Source organism: Neomonachus schauinslandi, chromosome 8 (assembly GCF_002201575.2).
Source record: "Neomonachus schauinslandi chromosome 8, ASM220157v2, whole genome shotgun sequence".
NCBI lineage: Eukaryota > Metazoa > Chordata > Mammalia > Carnivora > Phocidae > Neomonachus > Neomonachus schauinslandi.
The window spans coordinates 72,578,090-72,595,184 of NC_058410.1; the positions used below are offsets into that span (position 1 = coordinate 72,578,090).

The window sequence follows — 17,095 nt, forward strand, 5'->3', positions numbered from 1 at the left end:
TTATGTCACATTTTATCAGCTATGGTGAAGAAATAGACAAAGTAGTGCAATTGATTCATATAAATCGTTCAATCTTAAATGGTATATTCTAATTGGGTCCTTTTGTGCTTGATCAAGGAACTCAATTTAGCCAAATAGATTGTTATTTTAATACATGGGAGAGGGGTGAGCAATAGGGGGGAACCGAGGAATCTGAGATGCAGTGATGGAATGATCGTCCTGTAAGCACTCACAGGAATTGGACCTGGAGGGACAACAGGACCCAGGAGGCTCAAGGGACTGACAACTCTGTGTCTCCTCTCTTGCTGTATATGGCCTTTCTTTTTCAGAGTATCTTTGCCTATCTCTGAAGTTTTGCTCTATTTTTCTCCTGCTTCCCATTGGCCTATTCCCTCTCTCTCTACAATTTACATCCATTCTCTTCACACTTACCTTCTAGAAGCCTTACTCCTTTGTTCAACTCCTCTCTCTCCTGCATCCTCAACCTTTTTCTTTCTATTGGATTTTATCCACAGGCATAAAAGTTTGCTTTTCGCATCTTAAAAACCAAAACAAGCAAACCAAACGAGGCAAAACAATAACCCCTGTCTGGAACTCAAATCTTACTTAAGCAACTGCGCATCTTTCTGGGTCCTTTCTCAAAGGTCTTGAAAGAGCAGTCCAGATACGCTGCCTCCTCTTCCCTGTCACTGCCTCCTGGCTGGCTCTCGCCCTTATGTTGTAAATGAAGCTGCTCTGCTTAAGATCCCATTTCTGTTCCAGTCTAAACTCTTAACCACATTCATTCAACATAATTGATTCCTTCCACTTCCTTAAATACCCTCTTCTCTTCTGTGAAACCTCACACTCTCTTGTTTTTTCTTCTACCATTCTGGCCATTCCATCTCACATTTCCTTTACAGGCTGCTCCTTCTTTACTTATTCTCTATAAATTGAGCTTTACCAGGACTTAAAGCTTAGACTTCCTGTCCTCGTTCTCTTCCTACTCTTCTACATTCTACCTAATTGTATCCATTAACATGGCTTTAAATACTTTTTTTTTTTAAGATTTTATTTATTTATTTTAGAGAGAACGCACGCTCAAGCAGGGGGAGGAGCAGAGGTAGAGAGGGAGATTATCTCTAGCAGATTCAGTGCCGAGCACAGAGCCCGACTCTGGGCTTAATCCCAGGACCCCGAGATCATGACCCACTGGAAACAGTGTCGGTCGCTTAACCGACTGCACCACTCAGGGGCCCCTAAATACTTTTATAACAAGTTAATTGAAAATGCAAGTGGATTGTTCTAGATTAGTGACATCTGATAGAACTTTCTGTAGTGATTGAAATGTTCTATATCAATGCTATCCAATACCGTATTCACTAGCCACCGGTGGCTATTGAGCACTTGATAGGAAGCTAGTGTGATTAAGGAACTGAATTTTATTTTATTTTATTTTATTTTATTTTTTTTAAGATTTTATTTATTTATTTGAGAGCGAGAGAATGAGAGAAAGAAAGCACATGAGAGGGGGGAGGGTCAGAGGGAGAAGCAGACTCCTCGCCGAGCAGGGAGACTGATGTGGGACTCGATCCGGGGACTCCAGGATCATGACCTGAGCTGAAGGCAGTCGCTTAACCAACTGAGCCACCCAGGCGCGCCAAGGAACTGAATTTTAGACTGTATTCAGTTTTAATTATTTTAAATTGAATAGCCACATGTGGCTAGTGGCTTTGATATTAGAGTTTGGTTCTAGATTAAAAGAAACAAAAGAGGTGTGTCTGGCTGGTTCAGTTGATAGAGCATGTGACTCTTGATTACAGGGTGTGAGTTCAAGCCTCACATTAATTTAAACATTAAATAGTATTAAATAGTAGTAATAAAAGTTTGTGTGAATTTGGTTAAATGTAGTGGAAAACAGATGCACAGGTGCTATGTGGTTTCAGCTTAGTCTCTGCCTCCCTTGGTCTGCATCTAGATCTTTTTCCCAACTGTTAATCCTGCTAACCAACAGTGACTCCTGGCCTGCCACCAGCCACAGAACAGCCTTCCCTATAGCTCTCCACTAGTTCTCCTTTCTGGTCCCAGATTCCCCTGCAAGGTCTCCCTTATTCACCCAGGCTTCAGGAGGGCTGGTTAGGGAGTCAGCTCTCATTCTCCAACTTTCCCTTTTGAATCATTGATTTCCTAGCTTCTCCCATCATATTAATTCTTTTTTTTTTTTAAGATTTTATTTATTTATTTGACAGAGAGAAACACAACGAGAGAGGGAACACAAGCAGGGGGAGTGGGAGAAGCAGGCTTCCCGCTGAGCAGGGAACCTGACGCTGGGCTGGATCCCAGGCCCCTGGGATCATGACCCAAGCCGAAGGCAGACGCCTAATGACTGAGCCACCCAGGTGCCCTATCATATTAATTCTTATTCCTATAATATACTCATTTTGTAATATTCATAGTGGTTCTGCTTCCCTGATTCCTGATACACTCCTGAAATCTTATTCTCTCAGAATTCCTCAACTCAATAAATAGCATCAATATCCATTAATTTCCACCTTAACTCCCTACTTTCAGTACACTACTGAGTCCTTAGCAAACTTGGGCTCAAAATACATTGTTGAATACGCCCACCTCTTTCTATTTCCTCTGCAATACCCTTGTCCAAGTAACTTCATTCTTTTCCCTGGTTACATTTCCATCATTAACCCCCAATATCAATTCTGTTTCTAAATACTAATTTTATTTTATTTTTTTTAGATTTTATCTATTTTTTTTGACAGAGAGAGACACAGCAAGAGAGGGAACACAAGCAGTGGGGAGTGGGAGAGGGAGAACAGGCTTCCCGTGGAGCGCAGAGCCCGATGCGGAGCGGGGAGCCTGATGTGGGGCTCGATCTCAGGACCCTGGGATCATGACCTGAGCTGAAGGCAGACGCTTAACGACTGAGCCACCCAGGCGCCCCTAAATACTAATTTTAAACATGTGAAAAATTTCAATGGCTTCCCATTGCACTTACTCACATAGTCCTGTGTAATTTGGCTCCACTCCTGCCGAATTCTCCAAACTCATCTTGAGCCACTATTTCCCTGACCAAATACACTCCAGCCACAGTAGCTTCCTTTCAGTAAAGACCAAGCTCTTTCTCCTCTCAGGGTTTTCACAATACTATTCACTGTGCTTGAAATGTTCTTCCAGCTCCCCTTTATTCCTCACTTTCCTTGGTTTACTCTTTCAGGTCTTAGTTTATACATCACTTCCTTTGAAAGGCCTTCCTTGACCAGCCTAAGTAGGTCCTCCCTATTTTGTAACACTATATTATGCTAATTTCTTCTTTGCATTTATCACATTTTATAAATGTTTTGTTTGTTTATTTGTTTAATTAATTAATTAATTAATTAATTTCCTCACTTAGCTGTGGTTTCCATGAAGGCAAGAGACATTTTCTGCTTAATTCACCTTGTGAATTTGTGATTCAGTGCCTGGCACATAATTTGGTACTCAGAATGTGTTTGTGGAATGATGAATGTAGTGTGTGGATTCCTCCTAGCTTCTTTTTTTTTTTTTTTAATGTTTTATTTATTTATATGAAGTAGGCTCCATGCCCAATGTGGGGCTTGAACTCACAATCCTGAGATCAAGAGTTCCATGCTTTGGCCAGGCAGGCACCCCTAAACATGAAAGTTTTTTTTTTTTTTTTAAAGATTTTATTTATTTGACAGAGAGAGACACAGCAAGAGAGGGAACACAAGCAGGGGGAGTGGCAGAGGGAGAAGCAGGCTTCCCGCGGAGCAGGGAGCCTGATGTGGGGCTCGATCCCAGGACCCTGGGATCATGACCTGAGCCGAAGGCAGCCGCTTAACTGACTGAGCCACCCAGGCACCCCGAAACTTTTTTTTTTTTTAAGATTTTATTTATTTATTTGAGAGAGAGAATGAGATAGAGAGAGAGAGCATGAGAGGGGGGAGGGTCAGAGGGAGAAGCAGACTCCCTGCTGAGCAGGGAGCCCGATGCAGGACTTGATCCTGGGACTCCAGGATCATGACCTGAGCCAAAGGCAGTCGCTTAACCAACTGAGCCACCCAAGCGCCCCTAAACATGAAACTTTTACCTAGGCTTTTTTTTTTAATGTTATGTTAATCACCATACATTACATCATTAGTTTTTGATGCAGTGTTCCATGATTCATTGTTTGTGTATAACACCCAGTGCTCCATGCAGTACGTGCCCTCTTTAATACCCATCACCAGGTGAACCCATCCCCCCCCCCCCTCCCCTCTAGAACCCTCAGTTTGTTTCTCAGAGTCCATAGTCTCTCATGGTTCATCTCCCCCTCCGATTCCCCCCTTCATTTTTCCCTCCTCCTAGCTTCTTATTTATGGTTTTTGTTTCCTTATAATTTTAGTTTGACATGACTCTCATAGCCCAGCTCTAACTCCCTCCTCACGACACTGACTCTCTCTTTGGTTTTCCTCTAGGAATGGTCTGGTGCCTGATGCTGGTTTAATTAATCCTAGCAAGGCAAGTTTGAGTGGTGTTATAGAGTAAAACTCTGACAGCCTAGGCTGCTCCCTTAGCAGGGGCTTTGGGTAAGGTTACCCTTGAAAAGAGCTTTGAGACACACCATGATGGACATGTTCAGTGTAAGAATTATCACTATATTTTCCTCTTCTGTGCCATGATTCATCATGAAAATCTGAACACCAAAGATTGCTTGTATTCTGGGACTCCATTCAGAATAGAGTGGGAATACTTTGATAAAACCATTATGGTTTATGTTTACATAATCCTTGTTGTTTTTTTAGTTACTTGTATAAGTTGGCTTCTTATAATTTAATCCATCACTTTTCATTGTAAAAGTTAAATGCAAACAGCTAAAATGAGACTGGACTTTTTTTTTTAAGTTATTTATTTATTTATTTATTTATTTACTTTTTAATTTAAGTAATCTCTATACCCAATGTGGGGCTCAAACTCACAGTCCTGAGATCAAGAGTCACATGTTCTTCTGATTGAGCCAGCCAGGTGCCCCTGAGATTGGATTTCTAATTTAAAAAAATAAATAAAAGAAAGCTAAAAGCAATAGAAAGAATGTCTACTATTTCAAGTATATTTAAAACATTAACATGTTTAATTAATAGAGTTTATTTTTAAGAGCATGTTTAGGTTTAAGAAAAATGAGCAGAAAATACAGTTTCCATATACTCCCTCCCCAAGCCCTCCTCTACCCCAGTGTTAACATTGTGTGATTGTTGGTACATTTGTTACAATTGACAAACCAATATTGATACATTATTATTAACTAAAGTCCACAGTTAACATTAGTGTTACATGCAGTACATTGTATGAGTTTTGACAAATGTATAATGACCTGTATCCTACATTATAGTATCACACAGAATAGTTTCACTGCCCTAAAAATTCCTTGTGTTCCACCTATTTATCTATCCCTCCCACCTTCTGATCTCCTGACAACCCCTGATCTTTTTCTATAGCTTTGCCTTTTCCAGAATGTCATACAGCTGAAATCACACATTTGCAGCCCTTTCAGATTGGTTTCTTTCACTTAGCAATGTGCATTTAAGATCTCTCCATGTCTCTTCATGGCTTGATAGTTTATTTCTTTATAGCACAGAATACTATTCCATTATATAAATACCAAAGTTTGTTTATCCATTCACCTATTGAAGGACATCTTGATTGCTTCCAAGTTTTGGCAATGTGAATAAAGTTGCTGTAAACATCATGTGCATTTTTGGAGGCACCTGGGGGGCTCAGTTGGTTAAGTGTCCAACTCTTGATTTCGGCTCAGGTCATGATCTCAGGGTTATGAGCCTGTGTTGGGCTCCATGTTGAGCTCCATGCTGGGCATGGAGTTGGCTTGGGGTTCTCTCTCTCTCCTTCTCCCGGTGCCCCTCCTCCCCTAAACAAAACAAAACAAAACGTCATGTGTGCTTTTTGTTGTTGTTTTTGGTGTTTTTGTTTTGTTTTGTTTTTGGTGTGGGCTTAAGTTTTCAACTCATTTGAGTAAATATCAAAGAATACAACTGTTGAATCATATGATAAGAGTATGTTTAATTTTGTAAGAAACTGCCAAACTGTCCTCCAAAGTGGTTATACCATTTTGCATTCCCACTAGCAATGATTAAAAAAGTTCCTGTTGCCCAGGGAAACTGGGGTGGCTCAGTTGGTTGAATTTCTGACTCTTCATTTCGGCTCAGGGTCCTGGGATCGAGTGTTGCATCAGGCTCCACACTTACGGAGAGTCTGTTTCTCTCCCTCTTCCTCTGCTCCTCCTCCCCAACCACTTGCACTCTCTTCCTGCCCCATAAATAAATCTTTAAAAATAAATAAATAAAAGTTCCTGTTGCCCTACATCCTTGCCAGCATTTAGTGTCAGTGTTTTGGATTTTGGCTATAATAGGTGTGTAGTAGTATTTCACTATTTTAATTTGCAATTCCCTAATGATATGTGATGTTGACTTATCTTTTCATATGTTTATTTGCCATCTCTATATCTTCTTTGGTGAGGTATCTATTCAGGTCTTTTGCTCAGCTTTTAATTGGGTTTGGGTTCTTTGCTTATTGTTGAGTTTTAAGAGCCCTTTGTATATTTTGTGGTTTTTTTAAGATTTTTAAATTTTTTTATTTTTAATTAACTACTTAATTTTTGAGTAATCTCTATACCCAACAGTGAACTCACAACCCCAAGATCAAGAGTCACATGCTCCACTGAGTGAGCCAGTCAGGCACCCCAGAGTTCTTTGTATATTTTGGATATTAGTCCTTTAACAGATATGTGCTTTGCAAAGATTTTCTCCAATTTGTAGATTTCCTTTTCATTCTCTTGGCAGTGTCTTTGCAAAGCAGATGTTTTAAATATTAACACATCAGCCTTTTAATTACCATAAAGATAAAATGTCAGAGATGTTGCAGAAAACTCTTTTTTTAAGGAAAAAATCAATTTTTTAAAAAGGGAAAAAATCCACTTTTTTTTTTTCAAAAAACTATCTTGATTACTAGGAAGATGGACTTGAATAACTTCCAGTCTCTTTTGACTCTAGTTTTTATGATTCTGTGGAAAGAATGATGGTGTATTATGGATTTTTCCCATATTAATTCTAGCGTCCCCTATCCATTACCACATTAATATATGGTAATTGAAGAAAGTTTAGGAAACATCGAAAAGAAGAAAATATGATTTTTTTTCCTAAACAGTATAGCACTAAGTGCAAGAATTTTGGATAGCAAAAAATTCAAACAGGTGTGCCTATATGCCTGTCTTTCAGTAACTGCAATGAAATTAACCTTTTTACTACTTCATGGATGAAAAGACAGTAATGTGGTACATAAATAATTAACTTTTATTTTTTTTAATTTTTAAAGTTTATTTTTTTAAAATATGGAATGCTTCACGAATTTGCATGTCATCCTTGTGCAGGGGCCATGCCAATCCTCTCTGTATCATTCCAATTTTAGTACATGTACTGCTGAAGTGAGCACAATAATTAACTTTTTAAAAACACATATTTAGGGGTGCCTGGGTGGCTCAGTTGGTTTAGTGTCTGACTCTTGATTTCAGCTCAGGTCATGATCTCAGGGTCATGAGATTGAGCCCCATGTTGGACTCCATGCTGGGCATGGGCCTGCTTAGGATTCTCTCTCCCTTTCCCTCTGCCCCTCACCCCACCCCCTCAAATAAAATAAAATAAAAAATAAAAACATGTATTTATTGTAATAAGTATCACCAAAGTGTATGAGGTAAAAAGTGATGGTCTCCCTCCACACCATCTTTCTTTATAATTGTAATTATTTTCTATAGAAACAAAAATCTTTATATCTATGCTTACCTGGTTATACACATACATACAGACATGCAAGCTTCATGAGTCAGGGATCACCCATGTCTATCTTGATGTACATCATTGTAAGCCTAGTGCGCACCATGGGCCTTAGTACACAGAAGGTGCTAAATTGAATGAATAAATGTCACACTCTACCTTGTTCTGTAGGTGGCTTTTTTTTTTTTTTAATTTAAGAATGTAACCTGAATATGTTTCCATGTTAGGGCATCAATAACTACTTCATTATTTTCAATGGCTCCAGAATAATCCACTATGTGAATACACTATAATTTATTCAACCAGTATCCTATTACTGGATGTTTAGGTTACATTATATATATATAAATATACATATATTTTAATTTATTTGAGAGAGAGAGTGAGAGAGAGAATGAGCAGGGAGAGAGGCAGACAGAGAGGGAGAAGCAGACTCCCCACTGAGCAGGGAGCCCGATGTGGGGCTCAATCCCAGGACCCTGGGACCATGACCTGAGCCGAAGGCAGACGCTTAACGACTGAGCCACCCAGGTGCCCCTAGGTTATATATATTTTTATACACACACACACGCACACTTATGTACAGCATTACAAACAATACTGCAGTAAGCATGATAGCCAAATTATTTTGTATAAAAGTTCTATCAATTTGTCTTCTTACTAACAGTGAATGTGTGTTGAGTTCTCCACATCAATGCTAGGGATGATTTCCCAAATTGGATATTATCAATCTTTGTTGTTGTTGCTGTTTCTTTTGTTTGGAAAAAAGGTCCTTACAAGGGGAATTGCAGGCTATTTTGCTTTAAAGTGAAGTTGGGATTCAAATTGGGAAGATTCTAAATGGCAAATAGGACATTTGAATATTTTTAAAGCAGTGAAAGAGAAAGGGTTTGAGAATTTTTTTTTTTTAAGATTTTATTTATTTATTGGACACACAGAGAGTGAAGGAACACAAACAGGGGGAGCAGCAGAGAGAGAGGGAGAAACAGACTCCCCGCCGAGCAGGGAGCCCGATGCAGGCTCGATCCCAGGACTCTGGGATCACAACCTGAGCTGAAGGCAGACGCTTAACGACTGAGCCACCCAGGCGCCCCTGAGAATTTTTTTTTTTTTAAGATTTTATTTATTTATTTGACAGAGAGAGAGAGAGAACAAGTAGGCAGAGAGGCAGGCAGAGGGAGAGGGAGAAGCAGGCTCCCCGCTGAGCAGGGAGCCCGATGTGGGGCTCCATCCCAGGACCCTAGGATCATGACCTGAGCGGAAGGCAGCGGCTTAACCAACTGAGCCACCCAGGTGCCCCCCCTGAGAATTTTTTTATACATTATAAAATGTTTGAGCTCGAAGAGATCTTAAAAATTATGTTTCAGTGAACTTTTTTTATAGATGGGGAAATAGAAATTCTGAGAAGTAAAATGATTTATTTAACCACACACTATCCATTAATAGCAGATCTGATATTAGACCAAGATTTTTTGGGTCTCAGCCCATTATTCTTTGGTTTTATTCAGCAAATATTTACTAAACATCTTGTACTAAGTACTAAAGAAGATTCAGCAAGTAAGAACACATACTTATTGAGCACTTTCTTATGCCAGATCTTTCAGATACATGGTATGGTATATACCACATCAATCTACTACATTTTTTATTTTTGTTTTGTGTGTGTGTGGGTCCTTTTTTTTTTTTTTTTTAGTATTATTAGGTATTCCTATGTTTCAGTAATAGTAGTAATTCTTAGAGTCAAGCCTGGAATAAGTTCTGTAGATCAGGAGGAAAATGATACTATTGTTTTACTCAAAAAGGTGTCAAATGGAAAGCATGGCTGATTGCTTTTTTTCTCAGGTCTGTTTAGGGTATCAGGCACTTCTCTGTGTAGGTCCTCAGTGTGCACAAACCTGAGAAATGCCGCAATTGAGAGAAGGCCAGCTAAGTTGGAAGAGTGCCTGAAATGTGGCTGGGGACATAGGTTGGACAGATCAAGGAGGGCTTTGTTGATCTAGTTAAAGATTTTTGCTTTTGTTCTAAGGAAATGGTAAACTAACGAAGGGTTTTAAGTGGATGCTCCACAGGGTCTTATTTGCAATTAAAAGAGGAGGTGGGGACACTTGGGTTTTAAATGCATTAGGAAAGCTGCAAGGTCAATGAGTCAGGAGGCTATATATCATTAGTCCAGGTGGTAGTTGATGGTGACTTGTTCCCTGGCTACAATATATAGAGAAGTGGAGGTACATTAGGGACACAGAACTGACAAGATTTTGGTTAACTGATATGGCATTGAGAGGGAGAAGGGGTCTTGTATTACTCTCTAGTTCCCAGCTAATGCTGCTGGATACAAGTGGGTGATGTTCACTGAGATGGGAACTCTGGATATATGATCGGGGGGAAGATCATGTGGTCAGTTTTGAAATGTTGTTTTGAAGGGCCTGAAAATCCACTTAAAGGTCTAGGGGGTGATTAGACAAAGGAATTAGAGGTCAGAGAAGAGCTAGAGATTTTAATTTGGGAGTCTTGTTCATATGGTAGAAGACATTGCCTAGGTAGAGGCACTTTTTTTTTTTCTTTAAGGAACTTGATCGCCAGGAAGGTCTAAAAAAGCGTTAGATGGTTCAGATCCACAATTTTCATTTCATTAATTAATAGGATTACTCTATTTTTATTTTTGTAAACATCTGGGTTGTTTTTTATTTATAATATTATCTAACCTTTGGATTATCGAAACGAAAATCCTTGCTGCTGAATTAGCTAAATACCATAGCAGATACATGTTTAATAATTAGTAAGGGATTTTTAGGTAGTGGCAATGTCAGATCCTTGCTGAACAGTTTGGCTAGGTAGTACTTTGGTCAAATATTTCATATTTTGATCCAGCTACCTTTGGAAAATAAACTGGCATTTTATGTGCTTAAGCACTTTCAAGAGCACTCATCTAACTTTTCCTCGAACCACTGATTTGTTGTCACATCATAGAGCTTATTTCGGGAACCAGTGAGCTCTTAAAAATAAGCTTGTTTCTTAATCAAAAGGACAGTATTACATTACAGCTGAATTGGATAAAATTAGTATCCAAACCGCGATTGAAATTCTAATGCCTTTGTCTTGTCTTTCTTATACCTAGTAAATGGCTACAAGGAAATGTCACTTCACATAAGATTAGTTGCCAAGATTTTAAAAAAGAAACACAGATATGTTCCTCACAGTTGCCCTAACCACGCAGCTTTTGTGCTGCTTCAAGTTGCTCAAACTGTGCTGAGGAAGCCCTTATACTGCTTAAAAGGCCAGGGACTCAAACAGACTATTGCACAACTCTTCACCACCGGGCGGTTTCGCTTCCAAATCTGGCCTTCCTATCATCCCACGGCCGGAGTCGCTTCTGGCTCCACTGGAGCCAGCCCGGTTCCCCCTCAAAAGCAGCCAGGGTTTCCTCGTCCGAGCCATGGGCGCCCCTCCCTCCGCCCAAGGTTTACGCGAAAGTGAAGCCGCGCGGGCGCGGGGCCGCCGGAGGTCCCATTGTCAGGCTGGGGAGACCTGCTCTCCCCAGCGCGACTCCCGCACTCGGGTCCCACCATGTAGGTTAACCAAAGGTCTACGGGTCTCCGCGCCACTCCCCTCCCCCCGCCGTCCCATTGTCTGCCTCGCCCCGCCCCGGGGGACACGTGCGCCTGCAGCTTCCCGAGCGAGAAGAGCGCGGGGTGGCGGCGGCGTGGACACCGCCGGGAACGGCTGCGCGGCCGCGGCGCCGGGGGTGGGGGCCGGGCGCGCACGGACCGGTGGGTGCCCTCCGGGAGCTGCGGTAGCGTTCCGCGCCCCCCGCCCCGCCGGCCCGGGACGGGGCGGGGGGTGGGCCGGGTGGGAGCTCAGTGGGGGTGGCGTGCGCGTGGTGCTGCGGTGGGGGTGGGGTGGGGTGGGGCGGGGTGGGGAGATGCCTGTCTCCTGACAAAGGAGAACGACTGGGACACGCTGAGCCGGCCCACCCCGCTGGAGGCGAGAGGGAGGCGGAGTGCCGGGAGGGGAAGGGGCGGGCCTTTCATTCACTGTCGGCCCCTCCGTCGCCGCTGGAGCGGAAGGGCGGGGTCTCGCGCCCCCCACCCCCGGGAGGTGAGGAGCAAGGGAGGTGGTGGGGCGTGGGGGCGGAGCCCGCGGGCGCGCGTCCCGAGGCGTAGGCTACGTCGTCACGTCAGCGCGGGAGAGAGAAAGAGAGGAGCCGACTCGGCTGGGACTGGGGGACGGAGTCGAGAGAGCGAGCGAGCGAGGGTGTGAGCGAGCGTTCGAGCGAGGAGGGGAAAGGCGGCCACTCGTGCCTGAGCGGCCGCGGGCGACACTGGAAGTGGTGGGGGAAAGGAGCAGGGAGGGGAAGAAGAAAGGCCGAGAAAGGAGCCGGACGGAGGCTGGTGGTGGTGGTAGGGGGAGAAGGAGGAGCTGGAGGAGGGCAGGGGCAGAGCGAGTGAGTGAGAGAAGCGGACGCGCGAGGGAGGGGAGGGAAGGGGGGGTCACGCGGGCGCGCGCGCGCGCGCACAGGGAGCGCGCTCGGAGGCGAGTGGAACTGGATCGGGTTTGCTGCCAGCGGCGTGAGCTTCGGCCGCCATTTTACAACAGCTCCACTCGCGCCGGACACAGGGAGCAGCGAGCACGCGTTTCCCGCAACCCGATCTCCTCGGACAGGATTCTTCCGCCGCAGCCCAACGGGGAGGTAACGACCGCCTGGACCCGGGTCTGGGAGGGGAGCACCGTGACATTGTGGAGTGAGCTGGGAGAAGGAGGAGTGGGGAGAAACCGGCTTTTCTGGAAAATGGATTCCAAGGGGGAGCACGTTGACTGGGGCTGCTTGAGAGTAGGCCGCGGCCCGCGCCGCCACTTCCTCCTCTTCTCCATGTGCTGCCGCCGTTCGGGCTTTGTCTGCGGCGCTCCAGGGAGGAGGCGGCCCCATGGCCCGCGCGGACCACGAGCGGCGGCGGAGTTGGTGCTGTCGTGGCCGTCGTCGCGGCGCGGGAGTGGGCGGAGAGGAGCGGGTCCCGTCCCGCAGCCGCGCGGCGAGCTTGGGTGGTGCTCGCGGTCCGGCGGGCGTTAGGCAGTTCGTGGAACGCCCTCATTCCGCCGGGTTGCCGGCCCCGGGCCGGGGGTGGGACAGCTGGCCCCGGCGCCGCAGTCACTGCACGGACGGGCGAGGGGTGGGGGCTTGCACCATGCGCCGCGGCTCACGTCTCGGCGGGGCGGGCGGGCGGCCGGGGGTCGCCGGCGCCCGGGGCGGAGAGAGCCATGTGTCACGGCGGAGACGGCGGCGCTGGGGGGGGGGGGGCGGGGAGAGCTTGTGGCCTGGCGCCGCCGCGGCCTCGGTGTGGAGGGGCGAGATTGTGCTGCTACTGCTTTCTGGGGGCTCCGATCTTGGCTTCAGGTTGACGTTGGGAGCCGGTGATGGTCGTCTTGGCCTGGGACTCGGTGGGTTTCCGTTGAAGGAAGTTGTAGGACATTTGAAGGCGCAGAGCACGTGTTTCTAATGGGCTCCTGGTGGCCGCAGCGGTGAGGCTGCCGCTATGGGTGCGGAGTCGGGGGCGGGCTTTGGGGTGCGGGGGTGAAGGGTGGAGAAATTGGGTGGTAGGAAGGTAGCTTGTGTGAGCGCTTTGTTCTTCGCTGGCTGTTGTTACTGATCTATAAGCGGCAGGCGGGAAAAGCGCGCACTTTGGGGGTTTACCTTTGAGAGAGAAAAGCCCAGCTTTGCTTTCTCCACACACCTCATTCTCTGTACAGGCACAGCTGTATGTGGCACGCTGGCTCGTCCTCCTGCTGATTGGGCTCCATTTGTAATATGGTTTTTTCTAGGGAGTGTTAGCAGGTGAGTCAGGGGTGGTGCTAAGGAAAAACATAGTGAATCTGTCCTCCTGTGCCCCGCGCTCCAAATCTGGCTTGTCAGGCGATAGTGACTGTAAGGCTTTTTTAAAGGGAGGCGCAGGTTGGCTGGTGTAGAAATTGGTAGAGAAAGTAAAGATTGGGGCTCTTATATTTCCTCTACCCTTTTTGAAGATCCTAGTTTAATTTTGCTTATTGCGTTTGAACAGATCTCTGGAAACATGGCTACAGAACATGTTAATGGAAATGGTACTGAAGAGCCCATGGATACTACTTCTGCAGTTATCCATTCAGAAAATTTTCAGACATTGCTTGATGCTGGTTTACCACAGAAAGTTGCTGAAAAACTAGATGAAATTTACGTTGCAGGTAAGAACTAACACTTGCAAAATTATATTATGAAATTTTTCTATTGGATTTCTGGCTTTGAGCTAAAATAGCAACTTTTTGTGGTTTCCAATAAGTGTGGGAACTAGAGTTTTGCTTTGTTGTGATAGTTGTGAACTAGAGGTTTAGGTGTATAGAGGGAGGGAAGAAGGAAAGGTTAGGAGGTAAAGGCTGGCTGGCCAGATGGATAAGTATATGATGGTAGCAACAGCTGCTAAATGTTGGGAACAGGCCATGTGACTTTTTGGGGGTATTTTTATAGTAGGATTCTTGTTAAATAACTTGGTAACTGTAGACTTGTAGTCTGTCTGTTTTGGTGTGGCTGTTGCTTTTTCTAGTGGTATTTGAAATTGAGTAGAGGTTCAGTTGTCATGCTTGGTACTTTGTTGGTTGATTTTAGGATTTGTAAGCTTATATATTTACTGTAGAAATATTTAGCCTTCAGAACTATGTGATTTAGACACAACATGATGTAAAAGAAGTTGATTCATTATTGCAAGTGTGGTTGAGAGGCCTTATTTAGTTGAGATTGCAGTTCAGAATGACTAAAGTATGTGTGTTTCTCATTATATATAGATAAGGGAAATGGAAGAATTCTTAGTTGGCAAGCATCTACCTGTATTGGCAATCATGGTTTCTTAAAAAAAAAGTTTCCAAAAATATTAAAGTTGACAACTAATTAAGTTTTCTCTTCTCCAGGGCTGGTTGCACATAGTGATTTAGATGAAAGAGCTATCGAAGCTTTAAAAGAATTCAATGAAGACGGCGCATTGGCAGTTCTTCAGCAGTTTAAAGACAGTGATCTCTCTCATGTTCAGGTAATGCTAATTTCAGTGAAATAAAATAAACATGAGTAGTTTTGAAATAGTTTATTTGATTAGATACAGATAAGACAGTAATTGTTAAATACATTTGGAAAATTCTTTTGTAGAACAAAAGTGCCTTTTTATGTGGAGTCATGAAGACTTATAGGCAGAGAGAAAAACAAGGGACCAAAGTAGCGGATTCTAGCAAAGGACCAGATGAGGCAAAAATTAAGGTATGTCCTTGGGGGTTAACATAAGAATAAAAAAATTAAAAAAAAAAATTAAGGTATGTCTTTAAAAACTTTTTTAAAAAATTCCCTTCAGTTTTGAAGTTCTTAACTCTTTTCTAGCTTTGCTGAATACTCCTTGGATGTGAAATGGGTGTGTTTCTTTAAGATGTTGAGAGTTAATAACAATGAGATAATTTTTTAGTCTTTTCTATTACTATTTTTTGAAAAGTTTCCTGCCTTTAGTTATTTGTTTCTAGAACAACTCATTTTTAAGTTTTTCTTGTTACTGAGCTATGGCTTAAATCAGTGCTATTGGTATTCTAAGGAAAACACTTAAAATACGTCTGCCATATTTCTAAATGTTTTCTGAAAAGCTGCAAGTCCAGAATAATGACAGTGGAACAAAAATGGGAGGGGATCAGGTCACTCCACTACGGGTGGGGAGTGTACCTTTGACAGTTGACTGTTTTTAGAATTCTCAAACCCCAAATTAAATGGATTAGAATTTTTAACACTATCTTTTTTCTCTTCTATTACTGTTGATTTTAAGGCTAATTTGTTCATTTCTAAAGGCAGCTTTTATCAATAAAATTGATTAGTGTAGAAATGTAAATGAAGAAACAGGCTGGGAGTGAAGTTCTGTTTTTTTTCATTAAGGTCATATAGAATGGTAAGTGGTCTTAAATGCAGCTAGGTTTTGATCTTTGTTTTGGTTTTTAGTTCATAGAAAATAATGGGTGATCATAGTAGTTTTAATCTGATGCTCTTACTAGTGCTCTTGAACCAAGGATTATGGTTTAAGAAAGTCAGTTATTAATGCTGCTAAGTGATGCTTTAATGGTACGGGAGGAGAGAAACTTGGAATAAGGAGTTAGCTGTTAATGTCATCCATAAATTTGAGGCTTTCACAGGTGTAGCTGTGAGTGAATTGTGTTTGAATTATAAATCTAACTTTCTCCATAGAAATGGAGTATAGTTGTCCCCAATGTAATTATGTGGATTCTAATTAAATATACATTTAGGGGTTATGATTATTAAAATCTTATTAAAAATGTAAAGTTTAGTTCATGTGATTTTTCTGTTCTATCTTTGGGAGAGAGTGGCTTAAAGCTTTCGTGTGACTTGAATTACAGCAAGAAGACAGTACTTTTTATAGGATTTTTTTTTAATAGGATGTTTGATGGGGAATAAGTTTTCCTTTATTTAGGGATTGATACAAAAGGCATTTGGGTCATAATAAAGACTAAAGTGAAAAAAAGATTAAGGTGAAAGAAACAGGGATTACATACGGGGAAAAGGGAAGATGAGCCATTTAACGGTTTCATTTATGTTTTAGTAGTTATAGATTTCAGTTTATTTTTGTTACCCAGTGTTGCATCCTTTAGTAAACATTTGGGCATAATAGAAAAAGACTGCTTAAGATAATGTAGCGGTTTGTGGGAGTTTAGGAATAGTTATTTTACTATAGTATTTTTTCACAGATATTTAACATTCCTCACGTAGATGTATAAAATCTGTCTTGTCATTTTCATTTCCAGAGACTGAAGCGACCCTAGGTCACTTAACAGCATTTCGATAAGATTGTCATTGTGTTTGGTGTCAGCTTATTTTTATTTCAGAATTTATCAGCTAATTATTAGATTTTATTCTTTAGAAAGGGGTTCTGTGCTTTGTGGTTGAGATGGTGGAGGAGAATAATTCTTGTTTTTTTCCTTAGGCTAGCAGTGGACCACTTCTAACACTTTTTGCCTATAGTAAGGGGTAAGAGAAACTAACACTCTGATTAGTAAATAGGAGTTGTGTAAATTTTAACAGTTCATTTTTAGGGAGATAAAATGTAGAAGTTATTTCACATTGTTGCAGTTAGATAAAGTTTTCAAAGTCATTTTGGACTTTTGAATGAACCATGTTGTCTGTGAAGCATGGTGCTTGAATGTCAGATGTAGTGAGGATGTTTTTCCTGTAACTTCTAAGTTTCTGGACTTAGTTTGGGGAGTATAATTTAAGGTTGGTGAAA

The 17,095-nt window shown here is 42.6% G+C and overlaps 1 protein-coding gene and 1 non-coding gene across 9 annotated transcripts in view; one reads left to right on the forward strand and one right to left on the reverse strand.

Moving 5' to 3' along the window:
• Window positions 1–7,369: 7,369 nt before the first annotated feature.
• LOC123325559 lies at window positions 7,370–7,476 on the reverse strand. The gene has a single exon (XR_006540498.1). It is a non-coding gene; the product is annotated as a U6 spliceosomal RNA (small nuclear RNA).
• Window positions 7,477–11,867: 4,391 nt separating this feature from the next.
• Window positions 11,868–17,095, forward strand: part of LOC110583657 (synaptotagmin binding cytoplasmic RNA interacting protein) — a 30,425-nt gene continuing 25,197 nt past the window's right edge. For 3 of the 8 annotated variants that reach the window (XM_021693652.2, XM_021693653.2, XM_044917653.1), the window contains exons 1-4: window positions 12,427–12,501; window positions 13,865–14,024; window positions 14,742–14,860; window positions 14,974–15,081. In XM_021693652.2, coding sequence (XP_021549327.1) covers window positions 13,877–14,024; window positions 14,742–14,860; window positions 14,974–15,081 — 375 coding nt within the window. In that variant the 5' untranslated portion in view covers window positions 12,427–12,501; window positions 13,865–13,876. Of the gene's footprint in view, window positions 11,910–12,020; window positions 12,066–12,375; window positions 12,502–13,864; window positions 14,025–14,741; window positions 14,861–14,973; window positions 15,082–17,095 lie in introns of those variants that run through there. The other 5 variants (XM_021693656.2, XM_021693655.2, XM_021693657.2 and 2 more) reach the window with 5 other exon arrangements.